This window comes from Oncorhynchus masou, chromosome 31 (genome assembly GCF_036934945.1).
Source record: "Oncorhynchus masou masou isolate Uvic2021 chromosome 31, UVic_Omas_1.1, whole genome shotgun sequence".
NCBI lineage: Eukaryota > Metazoa > Chordata > Actinopteri > Salmoniformes > Salmonidae > Oncorhynchus > Oncorhynchus masou.
In genome coordinates this window covers 85,299,096-85,323,535 of record NC_088242.1, presented here as the reverse complement: position 1 = coordinate 85,323,535, position 24,440 = coordinate 85,299,096, and the positions used below count along the sequence as shown (strand labels likewise).

The 24,440-nt window shown below is 42.2% G+C and overlaps 1 protein-coding gene across 1 annotated transcript in view; it reads left to right on the top strand.

The window, feature by feature from the left end:
* Positions 1–24,440, top strand: part of LOC135524626 (dipeptidyl peptidase 9-like) — a 31,253-nt gene that overhangs the window by 2,078 nt on the left and 4,735 nt on the right. Inside the window, 20 exon segments of the mRNA XM_064952335.1 lie at positions 5,183–5,273; positions 5,472–5,710; positions 6,098–6,210; positions 6,662–6,835; positions 8,468–8,636; positions 12,735–12,845; positions 13,616–13,744; positions 16,928–16,989; positions 17,169–17,269; positions 19,581–19,758; positions 20,075–20,234; positions 20,542–20,621; positions 20,817–20,969; positions 21,109–21,244; positions 22,494–22,639; positions 22,788–22,934; positions 23,143–23,295; positions 23,634–23,776; positions 24,127–24,216; positions 24,218–24,236. Of these exon segments, the coding sequence (XP_064808407.1) occupies positions 5,218–5,273; positions 5,472–5,710; positions 6,098–6,210; positions 6,662–6,835; positions 8,468–8,636; positions 12,735–12,845; positions 13,616–13,744; positions 16,928–16,989; positions 17,169–17,269; positions 19,581–19,758; positions 20,075–20,234; positions 20,542–20,621; positions 20,817–20,969; positions 21,109–21,244; positions 22,494–22,639; positions 22,788–22,934; positions 23,143–23,295; positions 23,634–23,776; positions 24,127–24,216; positions 24,218–24,236 (2,559 nt within the window). The 5' untranslated portion in view covers positions 5,183–5,217.

Sequence of the window (24,440 nt, the reverse complement as noted above, 5' to 3'; positions counted from 1 at the left end):
GAGTACAGTATATACATATGAGATGACTATGTAAACAAAGTGGCATAGTTAAAGTGGCTAGTGATACATGTATTACATAAGGATGCAGTCGATGATATAGAGTACAGTATATACGTATGCATATGAGAAGAATAATGTAGGGTAAGTAACATTATATAAGGTAGCATTGTTTAAAGTGGCTAGTGATATATTTACATCATTTCCCATCAATTCCCATTATTAAAGTGGCTGGAGTTGAGTCAGTGTCAGTGTGTTGGCAGCAGCCACTCAATGTTAGTGGTGGCTGTTTAACAGTCTGATGGCCTTGAGATAGAAGCTGTTTTTCAGTCTCTTGGTCCCAGCTTTGATGCACCTGTACTGACCTCGCCTTCTGGATGATAGAGGGGTGAACAGGCAGTGGCTCGGGTGGTTGATGTCCTTAATGATCTTTATGGCCTTCCTGTAACATCGGGTGGTGTAGGTGTCCTGGAGGGCAGGTAGTTTGCCCCCGGTGATGCGTTGTGCAGACCTCACTACCCTCTGGAGAGCCTTACGGTTGAGGGCGGAGCAGTTGCCGTACCAGGCGGTGATACAGCCTGCCAGGATGCTCTCGATTGTGCATCTGTAGAAGTTTGTGAGTGCTTTTGGTGACAAGCCAAATTTCTTCAGCCTCCTGAGGTTGAAGAGGCGCTGCTGCGCCTTCTTCCCGATGCTGTCTGTGTGAGTGGACCAATTCAGTTTGTCTGTGATGTGTATGCCGAGGAACTTAAAACTTGCTACTCTCTCCACTACTGTTCCATCGATGTGGATAGGGGGGTGTTCCCTCTGCATAGGGGGGTGTTCCCTCTATGCAGAGGGAACACCCCCCAATTGTACAGGGTGTGGTTCAGACCGGGCTTAGTGGTGAACTTGGAGGTCACTATGGTGTTGAAAGCTGAGCTGTAGTTGAACAGCATTCTTACATAGGTATTCCTCTTGTCCAGATGGGATAGGGCAGTGTGCAGTGCACTAGCGATTGTGTCATCCATGGATTTGTTGGGGCAGTATGTAAATTGTAATGGGTCTATGGACTGCCAGAGGACCGGACAGCATGCCCTCCGATTTGACACACTGAACTCTGTCTGCAAAGTAGTTGGTGAACCAGGCAAGGCAGTCATCAGAAAAACCGAGGCTACTGAGTCTGCCGATGAGAATATGGTGATTGACAGAGTCGAAAGCCTTGGCAAGGTTGATGAAGACGGCTGCACAGTACTGTCTTTTATCGATGGCCGTTATGATATCGTTTAGTATCTTGAGCGTGGCTGAGGTGCACCCGTGACCGGCTCGGAAACCAGATTGCACAGGGGAGAAGGTACGGTGTGATTCGAGATGGTCAGTAACCTGTTTGTTGACTTGGCTTTCGAAGACCTTAGATAGTCAGGGCAGGATGGATATAGGTCTGTAACAGTTTGGGTCCAGGGTGTCTCCCCCTTTGAAGAGGGGGATGACTGCGGCAGCTTTCCAATCCTTGGGGATCTCAGACGATATGAAAGAGAGGTTGAACAGGCTGGTAATAGGGGTTGCGACAATGGCGGCGGATAGTTTCAGAAATAGAGGGTCCAGATTGTCAAGCCCAGCTGATTTGTACGGGTCCAGGTTTTGCAGCTCTTTCAGAACATCTGCTATCTGGATTTGGGTAAAGGAGAACCTGTAGAGGCTTGGGCGAGTAGCTGCGGGGGGGTGTCGGAGCTGTTGGCCGAGGTAGGAGTAGCCAGGCGGAAGGCATGGCCAGCCGTTGAGAAATGCTTGTTGAAGTTTTCGATAATCATGGATTTATCGGTGGTGACCGTGTTACCTAGCCTCAGTGCAGTGGGCAGCTGGGAGGAGGTGCTCTTGTTCTCCATGGACTACAGTGTCCCAGAACTTTTTGGAGTTGGAGCTATAGGATGCAAATTTCTGCCTGAAGAAGCTGGCCCTAGCTTTCCTGACTGACTGCGTGTATTGGTTCCTGACTTCCATGAACAGGGAAAAAAAAACCTAAAGCTTTGGTTGTCTTCCTCTCAGGCTTCTATGTCTTCTCCCTGGACCTCCTCAATGTCCACCTCTTGAACATCAGACTCTGAGGTCTCATCTTCACTGTCTCTTTCCATCCATGTTGACGATGGCTTGTTGTCAGGCTCAAAACGCCTAAAATTTGCCCGGATGGCCATCAATTTTTCAACCCTTGTATTGGTCAGCCTGTTGCATGCTTTGGTGTGTGTGTTCCCAAACAAGGACCAGTTGCGCTCTGAGGCGGCTGATGTTTGTGGGATTTGGAGGATGATGGAGGCAACAGTGGAAAGAGCCTCAGATCCACAAAGTCCCTTCTACCAGGTGGCTGATGAGATATGTTGGCACGACTGTCATATTGCATCTCCATCCCAAAGCCCTTGCTTGGCAGTGTACTTCGCCAGACTGCAAAGAACCTTGCCCTCATCCAGGCCTAGGTGGCAAGACACGGTAGTGATGATACCATAGGCCTTGTTGATCTCTGCACCAGACAGGATGCTCTTGCCAGCATGCTTGGGGTCCAACATGTACACTGCGGTGTATGGGCTTCAGGCAGAAGTCTTCACGCTTTTTGATGTATTTCAGAACTGCAGTTTCATCTGCTTAGAGCAACAGTGAAGTGGGCAGGGCAGACTGTGATATGGCCATTTCTTGGAGAGACTCCTTCCCCTCCAGGTGACTGTCAAACATGATGACAATACCACCCCAACGGGTGTTGGTGGGCAGCTTCAATGTGGTGCTCTTATTCAAATCAAATTTTATTTGTCACATGCGCCTTTACAGAGTCAATGCGTGGGGCCACTGGCCAACCGAGGAAGTATGTACATGTAGGTAGAGCCAATTAAAGTGACCATGCATAGATGACAACAGAGTGGCGGTGTGGCAGCCACCTGACGAGATGTCCTGGAGTCTTATGGCTTGGCGGTAGAAGCTGTCCAGAAGCCTCCTGGACCCAGACTGGCTTGTTGTGCAGCAGCAGAGAGAACAGTCCACGACCAGGGTGGCCGGAGTCCTCGACAACCCCCTCTTCTCACTTTTCCTGGTGAGGTAGATTGCTGCTATAACTTGATGACCCTTCACGTACCTAACCATTTTCTTGGCTCTCTTGTAGGGTGTGTCCATTGTTTTCAGTGCCATGATGTCCTTGAGGAGCAGATTCAATGCATGAGCAGCACAGCCAATGGGTGTTATGCGAGGGTAGGACTCCACTTTAGACCAAGCAGCCTTCATGTTTGCAGCATTGTCTGTCACCAGTCCAAATACCTTCTGTGGGCCAGGGTCATTGATGACTGCTTTCAGCTCATCTGCAATGTAGAGACCGGTGTGTCTGTTGTCCCTTGTGTCTGTGCTCTTGTAGAATACTGGTTGAGGGGTGGAGATGATGTAGTTAATTATTCCTTCCCCACAAACATTCGACCACCCATCAGAGATGATTGCAATACCGTCTGCTTTCTCTATGATTTGCTTGACCTTCACTTGAACTCTGTTGAACTCTGCATCCAGCAAATGAGTAGATAAAGCATGTCTGGTTGGAGGGGCGTATGTTGGGCAAAGAACATTCAGAAATCTCTTTCAATACACATTGCCTGTGCGCATCAGAGGTGAACCAGTTGCATACACGGCTTGAGCAAGACATTCATCAGCATTTCTCTGTCTACATTCCTCTATTGCGTCAAAAACACTTCTGATTCCAGGAGGACCATGAGCTGTTGCTATTGATAAGGTGTCTGATTCATCATTTTCACCTCGAATAGAAGTAGAGGGACTTTTGTCAGAGGTTGCTTCTTGTGAGCGCTGAGGGAACTTGATGCACTTGGCCAGATGATTCTGCATCTTTGTTGTATTTGTCACACATGATTTGGCACAGTATTTGCAAATGTACACAGATTTTCCTTCTACATTAGCTGCACACATTAGCTCCACACATCAGATAGTGCCCGTGGCATTTTCCTGTAAAGATTGTAATTTTTTTGTTGTAAAAAAAACCCAAATACAATTCCATGTACAGATAAATAGTTAAGCAGTTAGATTAAACAAATCCTTTGTAAGATAAATGTTTTAAAATGAATTAACACCCAGTTAGCATGCTCAAGCAAGCTAAAACCCACATGGTAGCAAAAACTAACTAGCAGAAATGGGTAACAACTTCGAAATGATTTAAACACACTTTGCTGCAAGCTACTATTTAGTAGTTAACAAAAAACATGTATGTCATAAAATATATTCACCCCACCCAGTATTGTAATCAAAACTTACCAGAAAGCTGTCTTAGTCCTTGGCTAAGACGGTGTAGTAGTGTGGGCTCAATAGCATCTCATTAGTGTGCAAGATCTTGAGAATCAGCTGTACATGTGATGGAAGAGTGCACAACACATGTGATAGAAGAATACACTGTGCATGCAGAGGGTTGCAATTCCATTGAATTGGGGATTGTTCAAACAAAATATGCCAGAAGACCTAGAATTGCCTTGTGTATCCCACAAAAAAAGGTTCACTGTTATAAGCTAACATTTTGTTTGTTTGTTGATGAATTTAAGCAAGATTCCCAGGCTTAACTTCCCATGGAACATTTCCGGGAAAATTTCTGACCCTTTGCAACCCTACTTCCTTTCGATATTAATTGGATGGTTATGTTAATGTACTGTAGGCTATGTGAATGACCTCATTTAGGCCTAAAATATTAAGGCAGATCAACAAGCCTGACTAACCTCTGAATTGTAGAGTAATAGCCAAACATTCCTCACTCTGGTGATATATTTGTGTTGAGACATTAGAGGCATGTAGCATTGTCCTGAGTCACACATAGTTAGACCATCGCAGGAGAAAGGTTTTTCCCAAGTGAGTCGCTGAGCTGTGCCTCAATGAAGCAGGTCAAAGAACAATGGTGTGGAGATTTCTTCGGTATAGCAGTTTTTAGGGAATTGTTATGCGAAGTCTTGTTCACCCGGGATGTTAATGGCAGATTCTGTGCTGTTTCTCTGGCTTGTCCTTGTACGATAATCCTCTTTCATGCAGGGAATTTTCAGTCTGGTGTCAGTCTCCTACATATTCTAAAAAATGTTCTTCAATATGTCACGGTAGGGTTTTAGCTTTTGTTTCACACTGTAATGTTCCTTAAGATGATGGGCTTGTATTATAGTGACTGTATCAAAGAAATCCAATGTCTCTGTTTTAGGTTTCCAAATCTGGTTCAGGCTTGTTGGCCGGTTAATGCATAGAGTTAAGAGGGTGAAACTTGAAGACGAAACAGAAGGTAGTTGGAAAAGGTGCGTAACTAATCTTGCATTCTACAGTGCTCATTTGGTCAAATGTGGCTTAATGTGACATGTTGGACCTTTTTAACCTATACAACTAGCTGGTCTGTCTGTTCTCATCGTTTACTTGTATTCAATACTCAGTTACATGTATGAACTTATATTCAGCTTTGTGTCATGTTGTTGGTGACTTCTATTGTTATGGGTCAGTTATTCAGCTTTCAGAATGACTGCTGTAGATGAGCTCTCGGACAGCTCGGAGGTAGTGGAGATGGAGGACGTGCCCTCCCAGTTCTTTGTGGAGAAGCACTCGTGGGACGGCCTGCGGTACATCATCCATAGTAGCCGCAAGTACACGGGCATGGTCATCAACAAGGCCCCGCACGACTTCCAGTTTGTCCAGAGGCAGGACGAGTCAGGCCCATACTCCCATCGACTCTACTACCTTGGTGAGGTCACACCTCCACACCCTCATTGGAAATCCCATTATGGATTTTGAGGAGTCGTCATAATTTCTGTCAACAAACAGCACCGCAATGGTGACAGTACGGTGTATCATAATTAACTAATGTGAATAGGGGTGGGAAATGGAGGAATCTCATGTGTATATTTGATCTCTTCACTTGTGTTTGATTCCCTCTGCACCATTAATGTTAGAAGGTGGGCTATAGGGAACATTACAATGGGAAGAAACTCTTTAGGAACAACCTCAGAACAACCAATATCAGTGACAATATCCTTGAACTTTGTGGTTACACAGACAAAAGATAAACAGACTTAGCGATGCAAATATATTCTTTAACTCAACCCGTTTCTTCCGCTCCATGTTCATTTAGGAATGCCCTATGGAAGTAGGGAAAACTCATTACTTTACTCAGAGATTCCCAAGAAGATTCGGAAAGAGGCCCTTCTGGTGTTGTCGTGGAAACAGATGCTAGATCACTTTCAGGTAATGAACCCTCAGCCCCTTCTGCTGGGCTCCCTTTTGCCACTTGTCGGATTTCTGGGAAATCTAAATGTTGTTCACCTCAAGAAGTTTGTCACAAATTCACAAGGCATTTCTGCATGCATGTCCTCATCCACAGCACTGATGTGAACTATGTAGAGGACGACATACACGGGTCAGCTCAGTAGGCACCTAATGGAATACTACTGTAGTTCCGACCTTTGGGAATGCCTGTGTTTGTCTATGCTCTGTTTATGACACAGCCATCAATACTATGCCCCCCCAAAAACATTATCATTAATTTCCCCTTTAAACACGAGTGGCAAAATGAAGGTACCACTATTGTTGCCCAGAAAACCGCACTTTGGTTAAAGCCAAAACACGCTGGTGTTCATGCTAAGCTAACACTGCATCGCTGTCACACTGTCTGCTACGTATCTTCCCTGACCATCAGGCCACCCCTCATCATGGGGTGTACTCCCGGGAGGAGGAGCTGCTGAGGGAGAGAAAGCGTCTGGGGGTCTTTGGGATCACATCGTATGATTATCACGCCGAGAGCGGCCTTTTCCTGTTCCAGGCCAGCAACAGCCTGTTCTACTGTCGGGACGGAGGCCATAATGGCTTCATTGTGAGTATTATTTACACGACACAGCTCATACCTTCCTGTTAAAGTTTGGATCATACTGTTGTTAACACAATACAGTTATCTTGGCATCTTGGTTATTTAGGTGGTCATGAAAGCAAAGTGTCATGAAAGCAAAGTCCTTCAAATATATGTAAGGTAGTCCGAACTTGTACATTGTGAAAATGAAGAAGTGTGCAAAGTGCTCTGTACAGTCGAGGCCAAAAGTTTTGAGAATGACACAAATATTAATTTTCACAAAGTCTGCTGCCTCAGTTTGTATGATGGCAATTTGCATATACTCTAGAATGTTATGAAGAGTGATCAGATGAATTGCAATATCCCTCTTTACCATGCAAATGAACTGAATCCCCCAAAAACATTTCCACTGCATTTCAACCCTGCCACAAAAGGACCAGCTGTCATCATGTCAGTGATTCTCTCGTTAACACAGGTGTGAGTGTTGACGAGGACAAGGCTGGAGATAACTCTGTCATCCTGATTGAGTTCAAATAACAGACTGGATAATTCAAAAGGAGGGTGGTGCTTGGAATCATTGTTCTTCCTCTGTCAAACATGGTTACCTGCAAAGAAACACGTGCCGTCATCATTGCTTTGCACAAAAAGGACTTCACAGGCAAGGATATTGCTGCCAGTAAGATTGCACCTAAATCAACCATTTATCTGATCATCAAGAACTTCAAGGAGAGCGGTTCAATTGTTGTTCAGCTGCAGGATCGGGGCACCACCAGTACAGCGCTTGCTCAGGAATGGCAGCAGGCAGGTGTGAGTGCATCTGCATGCACAGTGAGGCGAAGTCTTTTGGAGGATGGCCTGGTGTCAAGAAGGGCAGCAAAGAAGCCACTTCTCTCCAGGACAACATCAGGGACAGACTGATATTCTGCAAACGGTACAGGGATTGGACTGCTGAGGACTGGGGTAAAGTCATTTTCTCTGAATCCCCATTCCCATTGTTTGGGGCATCCGGAAAAAAGCTTGTCCGGAGAAGACAAGGTGTGCGCTACCATCAGTCCTGTCTCATGCCAAAAGTGAAGCATCCTGAGACCATTCATGTGTGCGGTTGCTTCTCAGCCAAGGGAGTCCATGACCAGGAAACTCCCCAGACCTTAATCCCTCAAGAGTCGGGTGGACAAACAAAACCCCACAAATTCTGACAAATTCCAAGCATTGATTATGCAAGAATGAGTTTCCATCAGTCAGGATGTGGCCGAGAAGTTAATTGACAGCATGCCAGGGCAGGTTGCAGAGGTCTTGAAAAAGAAGGGTCAACACATCAACTTCGTGTAATTGTCAATACAAGCATTTCATAAGTGCCAAAGGATTTTAATTATACCTCAGTATTCCATACTAATATCTGACAAAAATATCTAAAGACACTGAAGCAACTAACTTTGGAAATTAATATTTGTTTCATTCTCAAAACTTTTGGCCACGACTGTACATTGCTAAAGTGAAGTTTACAAAGTGCCTTATACACTTCTAAAATAAAGAAGTGTACCAAGCAGTCACCTACAAGTGTTTGTGATAGAAAAGACTTTGACATGTAGGCACTCTGGTAACCAACCAGTCTGTTGCATGGTAACTTCTATGCCTGAAAGTCTGTGTGATGTTTAGCAGGCGTCCCCCATGAAGCCTGTAGAGATTAAGACCCAATGCTCAGGCACACGAATGGACCCCAAGATCTCCCCAGGCGACCCCACCTTCATGGCCTTCATCAATAGCAACGACCTGTGGGTGGCCAGCATCGAGACTGGGGAGGAGAGGAGACTCACCTACTGCCATAAAGGTTGGCACAAATGATGTATCGCAGTGGTCACCAAACTGAATCAAGATCACTTTCTGAGTCAAAATTCAAGCCGAGATCTACCTCTCAGATAAAAAAACAAAAGTTTTTGCAACATTAACCATATAAAAACAGTTATATAGCAATGAGGTTTGTGCAGTAGGCTATAGGCCCAATACAATATTCAACATTTTAGATATATGATCACACGTAATGGATCATTTGTTTGTATTACTTGTGAAGCACAGCTGAGTGAGCATATTTTTTTTTTACTGGACTGAAGGCCTGCATCTGATGGTCAGTGTGACGGGAGGGTAGTGATGGGCGTTCTGAGTCTTTTCGGTGAGCTGGCTCATTTGGCTCCATTCACGTAAAAGAGACTGCTTATTTGGCTCCCAAACTGCTCTTTGTTCAAAATGCTTAAAAAATGACCTAGAACCATGAACAAATGTGTACTATATGCAATGTAAAACCCAAAAGGTAGGAGACCATTATGTCAGATTGTGAAATGCGTGTTCAAGTACATTTTTACCTGGGCAAATCGTTAGATGGCCTGCCAAAAAAAATAGTTTTTTTTTTTTACGATAACAAAAAAGACTAATATTCACTGTTTGCAAAAAAGACCGTTCAATGCATGGCTGAGCACGTATAGCGTAGAGTAGGCCTAGGCTATATCAGATAGCCTACCTACCTTTCTTAGGACAGAATTTATTTTTGGGCTTTTTATAAACACATTTCCTGTAATTCTACTACACTTTACATGACTAGAGGCATTGGCAGAATCTTTTTTAGTACAACAAATTACCAATAGCCTACTTTACTGACAAACATATCAATAAAAATGATATCCATATAAATAGGCCTACAAGAAGGGGAGACACAAACAGAATATAACGTCCATCTAAACGGGAGGAGGAAATTGTCCAAAAACAGTCTTTGCACTGACCCAACAATGATAAAGAGTGAATATGTGTAGTGCACCCTCACCAAATTAATTTGAGAATTTGGATAACTCAGACAGATTTAGTATTTTCATTGCTTTCTCATTACATCAATAACCATTTGCTTTCCAAACTATGTCTTCCCGTGATTGTATTTTTAAATATTGCGACATGCCTGGCTGGGCCTCTACTTTTCACTGACAGTCACAACACAACAATCATCTGCCCATATTGTGCATGCTGCCTTTCCTTCTGACTGTAGCAATGCGATGTAAGAGTCTAATGATCCTCTGTGGCCAAATCATGCTTTAGTAGCTTATTTTGAATGATTTTATTTCTGTATAATAAACAGGAGTAGGCTAATCATGAGCTATATAATTTGGGCAAATTTAATTAAATTTATTTAGAGAGCTTAGCTTCCCCTAGCTTGATGAATGAGCCCCTTATGCATGGGATTATATACGTGTGTGTCTAAACTAAATAAATTGAGCCTAGGCTACAATGCAACACAGTAAGCATAACATTTTATATGTTTCATAATTATCACATTTAAAATCGGAGAGCAACATTAAAGTCCACAAAGCATATTATTACAGTTGCATAACCTAGGCTACACAGCATGGTCACAATATTGATTCAGGAGGACCATGGACAGATACCATCCAGACAGCCTACGCAAAGAAAACAAGAGCGCGGCCTCTGCCATTTCAGCACTACCAGCTGCCTGGACAGCCTCTTCAGCGGACAAGCGTTAGGCCTTATGCTGTTACAAAAAGTGGCATCATGGCTTATCTTAATGGTTTTGTTCCTAATTTTCCAAGCAGTGAAATCTGCAACTATGTCCTTGAAATCAAGTGATCTGAGTAGATCATTCCCAAGAGCCATAAGATTAAAATGTTTGTCTTTTCCTGTCCCATTGTTGATTTGTCTGTTTTTGACGAGCAAGCTTTGAAAAGCACCACTGGTCTGATGCATAGGTAACGGGTAAAGTCAAGAATATTCACAAGGCAATGTCAACATTGTGAAAGACTGCTTGTAGATTGCCCTGTTAGAACATGTGAAGCAATTTTTTCCCCCCTACTTTTAATACATTCTTTAAACATTCTTTTTTCTTGACATCATGTGAAAATCGAAAGAAATCAGCCAAGACCTCAGGAAAAAAAATTGTAGACCTGCACAAGTCTGGTTCATCCTTGGGAGCAATTTCCAAACGCCTGAAGGTACCACGTTCATCTGTACAAACAATCGTACGCAGGTATAAACACCATGGGACCACGCTGCCGTCATACCACTCAGGAAGGAGACGTATTCTGTCTCCGGGAGATGAATGTACTTTGGTGTGAAAATCACAAATCAATCCTAGAACAACAGCAAAGGACCTTGTGAAGATGCTGGAGGAAACAGGTACAAAAGTATCTATATCCACAGAAAAACGAGTCCTATATCGACATAACCTGAAAGGCCGCTCAGCAAGGAAGAAGCCACGGCTCTGCAACTGCACATGGGGACAAAGATTGTACTTTTTTGAGAAATGTTCTTTGGTCTGATGAAACAAAAATATAACTGTTTGGCCATAATGACCATCATTATGTTTGGAGGAAAAGGGGGAGGCTTGCAAGCCGAAGAACACCATCCCAACCGTGAGGCACAGGGGTGGCATCATGTTGTGGGGGTGCTTTGCTGCAGGAGGGACTGGTGAACTTCACAAAATAGATGGCATCATGAGGAAGAAAAATAATGTGCATATATATTGAAGCAAAATCTCAAGACATCAGTCAGGTAGGAAGTTAAAGCTTGGTCGCAAATGGGTCTTCCAAATGGACATTGACCCTAAGCATACTTCCAAAGTTGTGGCAAAATGGCTTAACCTGTTAAATCTATGGGGGCACATCAAGAACAAAATTACATGTATTTTTGTTGTAGTGGGGCCAGTAACATTAGATCTTTCAAAAATGAGGAGCATAGACTTTCCTACAGCCATGAATGTTGGCATGCTACTAAACAAGCAAACTATTTTGAGACTGATGCTTGTCAGCTTTCAGAGTTGTGGTATTTCTCAATTGAATAGATTTCTGTTAAATGCATGCTCTTCAATGTATCAGAAACGGGGTGCTCTTTTGGGGTAATACCAAAGATGCATACAGGCCTGGATTTCATTTGCATGACATTTTCATCACTAGGCAGGTAGCCTAGTGGTTAGAGCGTTGGACTAGTAACTGAAAAGTTGCAAGGTCCAATCCCGAGCTGACAAGGTGAAAATCTGTTGTTCTGTTCCTGAACAAGGCAGTTAACCCACTGTTCCTAGGCCGTCATTGAAAATAAGAATTTGTTTTTAACTAACTGGCCTAGTTAAATAAAGGTAAAAAAAATATATATTTTTAATTTTATTTCACCTTTATTTAACCAGGTAGGCTAGTTGAGAACAAGTTCCCATTTGCAACTGCGACCTGGCCAAGATAAAGCGTTGCAATTCGACACATACAACAACACAGAGTTACACATGGAATAAACCAAACATACAGTCAAAAATACAGTAGAACAAAAGAAAACAAAAAGTCTATATACAGTGAGTGCAAATGAGGTAAGTTAAGGAAATAAATAGGCCATGGTGGTGAAGTAATTACAATATAGCAATTAAACACTGGAATGGTAGATTGGCAGAAGATGAATGTGCAGGTGGAGATACTGGGGTGCAAAGGAGCAAAATAAATAAATAAATACCAGTATGGGGATGAGGTAGGTAGATAGATTGGCTGTTTACAGATGGGCTATGTACAGCTGCAGTGATCTGTAAGCTGCTCTGACAGCTGTTGCTTAAAGCTAGTGAGGGAGATGTGAGTCTCCAGCTTCAGAGATTTTTTGCAACTCGTTCCAGTCATAGGCAGCAGAGAACTGTAAGGAAAGAAGACCAAAGGAGGAATTGGCTTTGGGGGTGACCAGTGAGATATATCTGCTGGAGTGCGTGCTACGATATATATGATGTGCAAATATACTAGCAAGAGTTTTCTTTAAAATAGTATCCTGTAGTGTTGATGACCAATTTTGTTATTATTTTAATCTTTTAAATTAAGGTTGTTAATAAAAGGGCATCATCTTTTAATGTAAAATGGAAAGCAAAGAGCATTCTCCTGACAGTGCATCCTTCTCTACCTTTTCTTAGGGATGAATAATGTGAAGGAGGACCCCAAGTCTGCAGGCATTGCCACCTTTGTAATCCAGGAGGAGTTTGACCGCTTCACGGGCTACTGGTGGTCGCCAGCTGCTCCTGAAGGTTAGTCTTTTCTGGATGGTTTTTGTGATGCTTGTCCTTTATGTTTCCTTTCCCTCTACCAGAGATGTAGCTTTTGACTGAACAGGGACTCCTGATTTCTCTTTATCTTATCAATAAAATGCATTTTGTTTTTCATTACTACTGTACGTTTAATAATTTAAAAAAAGCTTAGTTAAATCTTACTGGATTGTTGAAGACACATTAAACCAGGTTAGGCTACTCAAAACACAAAGCACATAGTGGTGGAAAAAGTACCCAGTTGTCATACATGGGTAGAAGTAAAGATGCCTTAATGGAAAATGTCTCAAGTAAAAGTTAGTCACCCAGTAAAATACTACTTGAGTAAAAGTCTAAAAGTATTTGTTATTAAATATAGTTAACTATCAAAAATAAATGGAATTGGTAAAACATACTTTATCAAAAGTACAAAACATTTCAAATGTCTTGTATTAAACAAATAGCTAGGGGCACATTCAAATGAAGCATGTGTTTAGTGAGTCCGCCAGATCAGAAGCAGTAGTGATGACCAGGGATGTTCTCTTTTTAAGCGTGTGAATTAGACCATTTTCCTGTTTTGCTAAGCATTCAAAATGTTACGAGTACTTTTGGGTGTCAGGGAATATGTAAGGAGTAAAAAGTACATTATTTTCTCTAGGAATGTTGTGAAGTATAAGTTGCAAAAATATAAATAGTAAAATACAGATACCCAAAAACTTTAGCACATACTTGCTTTTGAATAAAATGGCCAACTGAATAAGTTTCTCTTTCAGACCCAGATGGGGGGAAGACCCTCCAGTTACTGTATGAGGAGGTGGATGAGTCAGAGGTGGAGTTAATTCACGTTCCCTCCCCAGCCCTGGAGGAGCGCAAGGCTGATGTTTACAGATACCCCCGCACAGGTCCGCTCTCACCCTCATCCCCACCCCAAATCGCCTTTTTTAAGTATTAGTAGTACTGATTCATAACTTTTTATTGAACTGTATTGGCTACTATCTACATTTTCATGTGACTATTGTGGCTAGGCAGAGTTGGATTTTATACTTCAATATACAGTACCAGTCAAGAGTTTGCAAACACCTACTCTTTCAATGTTTTTTTTTTATTTGTATTATTTCCTACATTGTACAATAATAGCAAAGACATTAACTATGAAATAACACATGGAATCATGTAGTAAGCTAAAAAGTGTTAAACAAATCAAAATATATTTTAGATTCTTCAAAGTAGCCACCCTTTGCCTTGATGACAGCCTTGCACACTCTTGGTATTCTCTTAACCAGCTTCACATGGAATGCTTTTCCAACAGTCTTGAAGGAGTTCCCATATATGCTAAGCTAGGGCTGGGCGATATGGCCAAAATATCATATCATATGGTATTCTTTTGTTTTTGAAAAGTAAAAGTTCCACATGATCCTAGGGTGGCAGCACATACATTCTAAGTGAGTCTTTCTCCATTCTGATTGTTTTATACTGTTCAATTCAACTTCAACCAAAACAAATTTCAGCACTTTTATAATTTCTGCATTTCCTGCACTCAATTGCAGTGGTGGAAAAAGTACCCAATTGTCATACTTGAGTAAAAGTAAAGGTACCTTAATAGAAAATGACACAAGTAAAAGTGAGTCACCCAGTAAAATACTACTTGAGTAAAAGTATTTGGTTTGAAATATACTTAAGTATCAAAACTACATGTAATTGATAAAATGTACTTAGGTAAAAATCATTTAAAATTCCTTATATTAAGCAAACCAGATGGCACCATTTTCTTGTTTTTTAAAAATATTTACAGATAGCCAGGGGCATACCAACACTCAGACATAATTTACAAACAAAGCATTTGTGTTTAGTGAGTCCTCCAGATCAGAGGCAGTAGATGACCAGGGATGTTCTCTTGACAATTGCGTGAATTGGACCATCTTCCTGTCCTGCTAAGCATTCAAAATGTAATGAGTACTTTTAGATGTCAGGGAAAATGTATGGAGTAAAAAGTACAGTATATTCTTTAGGGATGTAGTGAAGTACAAGTTGTCAAAAATAGTAAAGTACAGATACCAAAAAAATGATTTAAGTAGTACTTGAAAGTATTTTTACTTAAGTACTTTACACCACTGCTCAATTGACAATTTCACACTGCCACGTAGGGCTGCACGATATGGGCAAATAATCTAGGACTTATTTTTTACCAATTGCGATTTTGACTTGAGAAGTAGAGCAAAACTGTTGGAATCATGGAAATAGAATGTCTATTCTAATACTATAGTTAGACTATAATAGTGTGCACTTTGAATAGTGTTTGAGATGACGGCAAATTAAAATACCAGGGAGGTGTTATTGGGACAGGGTAGGAACCAAAGTGTTTATAAGTGTTTCCGAGGGGATCCTACAAGCTTTAAATACATTGCATGTTTTCTCTTAGCTACTTCATGTAGCTAACATATTCCTGCTTTGCATATTCCTCTTTGATTTGGAAGATAATATTGCACAAACAACATGCTGATTTAGGTCTACACCATCACTGGTATTATCAGGCCGTATTAGCTAGCTACATTTGCTCTTACTCAGTACATCTCACTAGCTAGCTATTAGTATTAGCGGCTAACATTTAATATCTCACAAGATTCAGGGCAACTTGCTAAGTGAAGACAAACTAGCTGTTTGTTGATGTAAGAAACACAAACTAATAGTGTCATTATAGAATGCTAGTGGATTTATATTGAGCTGCAAAGTGAAACCGGCATTCTTGTCATCAGCATTGTTGTATGTGCTGCATTGACCATGCAGACTGAGTGCAAGTGTGTCGTGGTTGAGGAACATCAAATGCGCTCCTTGAGTGAAAGGGGGCGTGGCTAAGTCTGTGGAAAGTGGCATGGAGAGAAAGAGCAGAGAGATGACTCAAGTAGCTAAGTAAACTATACAAATTGATATTACACATGGCGTATCACATTTAACAAACCAAATCACCGCAGAATGCTGTGGTAGCCATGTTGGTTAAGTGTGCCTTGAATTCTAAATAAATCATGACCTGTCACCTGCAAAGTACCATCACACCACCACCTCCATGCTTCATGGTGGGAACCACACATGCAGAGATCATCCGTTCACCTACTCTGCGTCTCGCAAAGACAAGACGGTTGGACCTAAATTCTCAAATTTGGACTCATCAGAGCAAAGGACAGATTTCCACCGGTCTAATGTCCATTACTCGTGTTTCTTGGCCCAAGAAAGTCTCTTCTTTTTGGTGTCCTTTAGCAGTTGTTTCTTTGCAGCAATTCAACCATGAAAGCCTGATTCACGCAGTCTCCTCTGAACAGCTGATGTTGAGATGGGTCTGTTTACTTGAACTCTGAAGCATTTATTTGGGCTGCAATTTCTGTGGCTGGTAACTAATGAACGTATCCTCTGCAGCAGAGGTAACTCTGGGGTCTTCCATTCCTGTGTCGGTCCTCATGAGAGCCAGTTTAATCATAGCGCTTGATGGTTTTTGCGACTGCACTTGAAGACACTTTCAAAGTTATTGAAATGTTATGTATTGACTGACCTTCATGTCTTAAAGTAATGATGGACTGTCGCTTCTCTTTGCTTATTTGAGCTGTTCTTGATGTAATATGAACTTGGTCTTTTACCAAATAGGGATATCTTCTGTATACCACCCCTACCTTGTCACAACACAACTGATTGGCTCAAATGCATTAAGAAGGAAAACAATTCCACAAATTAACTTTTAACTAGGCACATCTGTTAATTGAAATGCATTCCAGGTGACTACCTCATGAAGCTGGTTGAGAGAATGCCTTGACAGCTTTGCACACTCTTGGCAAAGGGTGGCTACTTTGAAAAATCTCATATTTTTATTTGTTTTAATAGTTTTTTGGTTACTACATGATTCCATATGTGTTATTTCATAGTGTTGATGTCTTCACTATTATTCCAGAATGTAGAAAAGAGTAAAAATAAATCAAAACCCTTGAATGAGTAGGTGTTTCTGGTACTGTACATTTGAGTAACTTGAGCTATTAGACAGGAGTGCCAGACAAGACGTGACGGGTAACTTGTATTGCCCTCCTCTCCATTTTTCTTTTCAGGGAGTAAGAATCCTCAAATTACTTTCAAACTGGTAGAAATCAGAACCGACCACCTTGGCAGAGTAAGAACAGCTTAAAAAGTTATCATGGTTTTGAACTGTATTGGTCTGTCTTCGTATTCTGCATGTCATCTTGTATGTTGCCTTCTGTTCACTTTTTGTGGTCTTTTATGTGTTCCATATGTTTCTGTATGTCATTCAATGCCTTTCTGCCTATTCTTATGAGTCCTTGTTATCACTAGATTGTAAGCACCCAGGACAAGGAGTTGGTCCTGCCTTTTACCACCCTGTTCCCTGGGGTTGAGTACATCGCCCGCGCCGGCTGGACAAAAGACGGCAAATAGTGAGTTCAAAAGACTGGAACAAACACAACGAAGCAAAGCTATCTGTGCCATGGAGCGGATTATATCTGTGATGTAAAGGTGTAATTATTCCTGTCATTGCGTAAAGTCCTTGTAAATATGAACCTCACCAAGCCTTGTGGTTTCATCTCAGATATTTTTTTATTTATCTTTTATTTTAACCAGGCGAGTCAGTTAAGAGCAAATGTGTATTTACAATGACAGCCCGATCGTGTTACGTAGGTCAACACCACCTAAAGTTCTATTCCATCCCACACTCACCAGAAATCTGGACTAGTTCTCACACCATTGTGCTACCGGCTGGGCTGAAATGGCAAGTTAACCACTCCTGGTGGGTGACAGTTGTCTTGAGGTCTCCGCTAAGGCAAACGTCACCGCATCAAGAAACCAATAGCCAATCAATCTTAATGCGGGCTGGTTATCTTTTGAACAGCACTTATCTCTTCTCTCCAGAGGGGTATATCACAGAGCATGACCAAAAAGTTAGCCAGCTACAGTAACTATGATTTGATATTCATATACAGTGGGGCAAAAAAGTATTTAGTCAGCCACCAATTGTGCAAGTTCTCCCACTTAAAAAGATGAGGCCTGTAATTTTCATCATAGGTACACTTCAACTATGACAGACAAAATGAGGGGAATAAAATCTAGAAAATCACATTGTAGGATTTTTAATGAATTTATTTGCAAATGATGGTGGAAAATAAGTATTTGGTCATTATTAAACTTTTGTTATCTCAATACTTTGTTATATACCCTTTGTTGGCAATGACAGAGGTCAAATGTTTTCTGTAAGTCTTCACAAGGTTTTCACACACTGTTGCTGGTATTTTGGCCCATTCCTCCATGCAGATCTCCTCTAGAGCAGTGATGTTTTGGGGCTGTTGCTGGGCAACACGGACTTTCAACTCCCTCCAAAGATTTTCTATGGGGTTGAGATCTGGAGACTGGCTAGGCCACCCCAGGTCCTTTAAATGCTTCTTACGAAGCCACTCCTTCGTTGCCCGGGCGGTGTGTTTGGGATCATTGTCATGCTGAAAGACCCAGCCACGTTTCATCTTCAATGGCCTTGCTGATGGAAGGAGATTTTCACTCAAAATCTCACGATACATGGCCCCATTCATTCTTTCCTTTACACAGATCAGTCGTCCTGGTCCATTTGCAGAAAAACAGCCCCAAAGCAGGATGTTCCCACCCCCATGCTTCACAGTAGGTATGGTGTTCTTTGGATGCAACTCAGCATTCTTTGTCCTCCAAACACGACGAGTTGAGTTTTTACCAAAAATGTATATTTTGGTGTCATATGGTCAGATGAAATTCTCCCAATCCTCTTCTGGATCATGCAAATGCTCTCTAGCAAACTTCAGACGGGCCTGGACATATACTGGCTGAAGCAGGGGGAAACGTCTGGCACTGCAGGATTTGAGTCCCTGGCGGCGTAGTGTGTTACTGATGGTAGGCTTTGTTACTTTGGTCCCAGCTCTCTGCAGGTCATTCACTAGGACCCCCCCGTGTGGTTCTGGGATTTTTGCTCACCGTTCTTGTGACCATTTTGACCCCGCGGGGTGAGATCTTGCGTGGAGCCCCAGATCGAGGGAGATTATCAGTGGTCTTGCATGTCTTCCATTTCCTAATAATTGCTCCCACAGTTGATTTCTTCAAACCAAGCTGCTTACCTATTGCAGATTCAGTCTTCCCAGCCTGGTGCAGATCTACAATTTTGTTTCTGGTGTCTTTTGCCAGATCTTCGGTCTTGGCCATAGTGGAGTTTGGAGTGTGACTGTTTGAGGTTGTGGACAGGTGTCTTTTATACTGATAATAAGTTCAAACAGGTGCCATTAATACAGGTAACGAGTGGAGGACAGAGGAGCCTCTTAAAGAAGAAGTTACAGGTCTGTGAGAGCCAGAAATCTTGCTTGCTTGTAGGTGACCAAATACTTATTTTCCACCATAATTTGCAAATAAATTCATTAAAAATCCTACAAATGTGATTTTCTGGATTTTTTTTTTCATTTTGTCTGTCATAGTTGAAGTGTACCTATGATGAAAATTACAGGCCTCATCTTTTTAAGTGGGAGAACTTGCACAATTTGTGGCTGACTAAATACTTTTTTGCCCCACTGTGTACTGTAACAAATTTAATTTTCATTTAATTAAAATAGTGTATATACCCTTTCAATTTCAAGGCCGTCTTTCTCTACGTCAACTAGGAAATATGGAATTCATGAGGCTATTTAGCAACGTTAGCCAGCTAATTATTCGACCCTGACAACCCACTGCTCCTCTGTGCAGTGCATGGGCGGTACTGCTGGACAGGAGCCAACAGAGGCTCCAGTTGGTCCTGCTGCCCCCGGCCCTGTTCATCCCTGTAACCCAGGACCAGGCCCAACGGGAGGAGAGTGTGGAGGCTGTGCCAGAGGGGGTTCACCCCTTCATCATCTACGAGGAGATCACCGACATATGGATCAACGTGAGTTAAAATAACTCTGGCTTCGGCTCTAAGGCTTAGATTTTGACTTGAGATCCAAGCATGGAACTCTATGTAATAGAAATCATCCTTTCTGCTTGCAGTGCCCTGATTTGCACAAAGTTGTAGTTACATGCCTTTGGTTGATGTTACTTGTACTGTAGTTTTTATTGGTTAATTTGTAGTCACATGAATGTTAAGTTAAAATTCTCTTCTAATTATACATTTTGAAATGAAAAGATTGTCTTAACCTTTTGAAACCAGAAAATGCTGTTTCTTCTAGGACTCATGTTATGGCAAGGCCTTTTCTTTGTTTCAGATCCATGACATATTTTATCCTTTCATTCAAACAAACGATGATGAGATCACCTTCCTCTGGGCGAACGAGTCCAAAACTGGCTTCTGCCATTTGTACAAAGTCACCACGCTGTTACAACAGGGCTGCTACCAGTGGACCAGAGACTACACGCAGACAGAGGGTAGCAGAATACACTGTTTATACTCTGATTTATGGATTAATGGTAAAGATGTGAATAGAGGTGCACCTTCCCATATCTATTTCTGATAATATTTTGGGAGGTCAACTCCATAGGAGGCTGCTGAGGGGAGGACGGCTGATGATAATGAATGGAATGGGTATCAAATGCATGGACACCACGTGTTTGGTTTGTTTGATACCATTCCATTTATTCCGTTCCAGCCATTACAATGAGCACATCCTCTGAAGTTAAGGTGCCTCCAGCCACCTGTGGTCAACTCATTTAGTCCACTGGTTGTTCCTTTCAGAGGACTTTAAGTGCCCGATCAAGGAAGAGGTGACGTTAACCAGTGGAGAGTGGGAGGTGTTGGCCAGACATGGCTCCAAGGTAAGCCCTAGACACACACCCCTTATCTAAAATGACTGCCTAAAGGGTTTTAGCATTTTAAGATGGCGACCATGGAAATCACCCCATTTCTTTTGTGCCACAGCCCTTTGTCACCGCTCATCAGCTATCACAGTAGAAAGGTGATGTGCATAAGTAAAACATCCCAGTCATTGTCCTCCCTCCCTACCATCTCAGATCTGGGTGAACGAGGCTACCCAGCTGGTGTACTTCCAAGGCACGCGGGACACGCCCCTGGAGCATCACCTATACACTGTGAGCTACGACTCCCCGGGGGATATGGTCAGGCTGACCAAGCCAGGCTTCTCCCACAGCTGCTCTGTAAGCCAGGTAGGTACATTACCTTAGCGACAAGCTCTGTCATCTTATTTTTTCCTTGAAATTAAGCTTGGAGGTTTTGGCATTTTTAGCTTTTTGAAGATTTAGTTGACCGCACCTGTTCTTATGTTTCTGCTCTATCTTTCTGTAGAATTTTGACATGTTTGTCAGCCATTACAGTAATGTCAGCACACCTCCCTGCGTCCACATCTACAAGCTGATGGGCCCAGAGAGTGACCCACTGCACAAAGAGCCTGAGTTCTGGGCTAGCATGATGGAGGCCACAGGTAAGTAAGAAAGGGGGCCAGTTAGGGCCGGGAATTGCCAGTGACCTCACGGTACGATATTATAACGGTACTTGGGTGCCGATACGATATGTATTGCGGTTCTCACGATTCTATATGTATTGCGAATCAATGCTGCAATTCTATTGCGATTTTAGTGCTGCAAACATATTGCTTACTATATGTCTGTCTCAGAGAGACGAGAGAGCATGAGAAAATTAGTTTGATCAGTTATGGAAATGAAAGTGCTGAAAACATGTTGGCTCACTATTTAAAAATATGGAGTACAAGCTCTAGGATGAAAAATACCAGAGTTTTGGCGTATGTGTGTGTATACATATGGACATGCATGCAAACATACAGACATGCATATACACACACACACACCACACAGTCTACCAGTCCAAAGTTTGGACACCTACTCATTCAAGACATTTTCTTTATTTTTACTATTTTCTACATTGTAGAATAATAGAGGACATCAACTATGAAATAACACACATGGAATCATGTAGTAACCAAAAAAGTGCTAAACAAATCTAAATATATTTTATATTTTGAGATTCTTCAAAGTAGCCAACCTTTGCCTTGACAGCTTTGCACACTCTTGGCTTTCTCTCAACCAGCTTTGAGGTAGTCACCTGGAATGCTTGTTAAGTTTGTTTGTGCCAATCAGTAGTGTTGGTAACAGAAGACTCCCCTATTTGGTAATAGACCCAAGTCCATATTACGGCAAGAACAGCTCAAATAATCAAAGAGAAACGACAGTCTTTCATTACTCTAAGACGTGAAGGTCAGTCAATCTGGAAAATTTCAAGCACTTTGAAAGTTCAAGTTTGAAAGGTCAAGGGGTCTGAATATTTTCTGTGTGTGAAAGTATTGATTTTATAATATCGTCCAAAATAATATTGTAATATCTAAGTATCCCGCTCATCACTAGGGTCAATGCATTGAAATCTTCTGTTGGCTTTTCACCTCTGACTACAAAACATGAATGTATCAATGAACTGGGTTACCATAAGCACGCTGTCGGCATCACACTTAACACACATGTTGAGACTACAGAATGTCCCTGCAAATTCAATGTTGCTTATTTATAGTTGAATGAGTCACTTTCCCAAGGGCTGTCACATCAATAGAATCTGCCCTTGCAATATAACTCCCCCAATGGAATGAACAGCTATAGTATCTACAGTTGACCTTGATAGTGATATGCATTTGACTTCATATTGGTGTTAATGTTATTTCTCAGGACGCCCAGGAGATTACATTCCACCAGAGATCTTTACTTTCCCAGGGAATTCAGGGTTCCACCTCTACGGCATGTTGTACAAACCACACAACTTGTTACCTGGCAGGAAGCACCCTACAATCGTCTTTGTGTATGGAGGCCCCCAGGTTTGTTCAATAAAAATATTTGAATTCTGTAATATAGTCTTGTTTGTGACAGTTTGGATTTCAAGGCTAGTTGTATAAAAAAATATTAATGTTAAAGGTTTTATCTCGTATGTTTTTAATCTTGAGGGGGGGGGGTTGTGTGCTCCAGGTGCAGTTAGTAAATAACACATACAAAGGAGTGAAGTACCTGAGACTGAATACGCTAGCGTCACTAGGCTACGCCGTCGTGGTCATTGACGGGAGAGGCTCCTGTCAGAGAGGCCTCAAGTTCGAGGGGGCTCTGAAAAACAAAATGGTAAACAGTAACACGATATTTTTGCATTGCCAGTTTGTGATCGATCTGTATTACCAGAGTTGTGTTCAGTTAGGCACAATGTAGCAAGAAGGGCATTCTTATTGGACCAGGTAGGTAGTGAAATGGGGATGTACTGTGTTTAAAAAAGTGTTCTCCTGTTTGCCTTCATGCCAGTTGTGACATTCCTTTCCCCATCTGTGGTTCTCAGGGCCAGGTGGAGATCGAGGACCAGGTGGAGGGGCTGCAGTACGTGGCTGAAAACTACACTTTTGTGGACCTGAGTCGCGTGGCCATCCACGGCTGGTCTTACGGAGGCTTCCTCTCCCTCATGGGCCTCGTCCACAGGCCCAACGTCTTCAAGGTGAGAGGAAAGTTCGAAGTCGCCGCTGAAGAACTTTAGGGGATTATTCTTTGGACTATGACACAACTTCACCTCACATGCATTCTGTGTAAGAAATTAATTGTGACGGCAGGCTGTCTAGTTCTATGGCTTTGAACCATGAAGGGGTAGTAATGTGGCCCAGCCCTGGTTTAAATCAACAAGCTCAAATTATTGACTCTAAAACTGAATTTAACACTCCAAAATCTTGACTGGTTGTACTGTACATATGGTTACTGTTCACTCAATCAGTTAAAATTAAGTAATTTTAGCATGAATTTAAAAGCCTGGTTGATTTGAGGTGTCCTTGTATGGTCCAGGTGGCCATAGCGGGTGCCCCTGTGACGGTGTGGATGGCCTATGACACCGGTTACACGGAGCGCTACATGGACCTACCTGAGAATAACCAGCAGGGATACGAAGCCGGTTCTGTCGCCTTGCACGTAGACAAGCTGCCCAGCGAGTGAGTCATCACCATTCATTACCGTTTACTGTCAACCTCAGGGTGCTTCACAGGCAATACGTAAAGGCAGCAGTAAAGACACTCCAAAGTGCAGCTGTCCTGCAATACTGTTCATCACTTGTTTTTGATATGGTCCTGATGGGACAGACTTGCTTTGAATGTATGCCTCAATTAGCCTGATCCCAGCTGTTTGTGCTGTATAGGCAACTCTTATGACAATGACCATAGGAGTTGGCTATACATAACGAACAGATCTGGGGCCAGGATAAGTTCTGATGCGAGGGGAAATTATTATTATTTTTCTTTAACTTTTCTAGGGATAATCTTTTATATTTTGTTTTCCTACCCAGGCCTAACCGGTTACTTATATTACATGGATTCCTTGACGAGAATGTGCACTTTTTCCACACCAACTTCCTGGTGTCTCAACTGATCCGTGCGGAAGCCATATCAGCTACAGGTAGGAGGGCAGTGGGTTTTAGTTGTGTACATGTGCCCCATCTTACACAGACCGACAACACCGTGTTCATTCAACTTCATTGTATAAAATGGCGCACGATGATGAGAATTGAATATGTGGAGTGGAACTTTTTCCCAGGCTTTAGCTGACACGTTGTTGAAAACAAACGCATTCGCTACAAAGAAGAAAAGTGTGGGACTCATT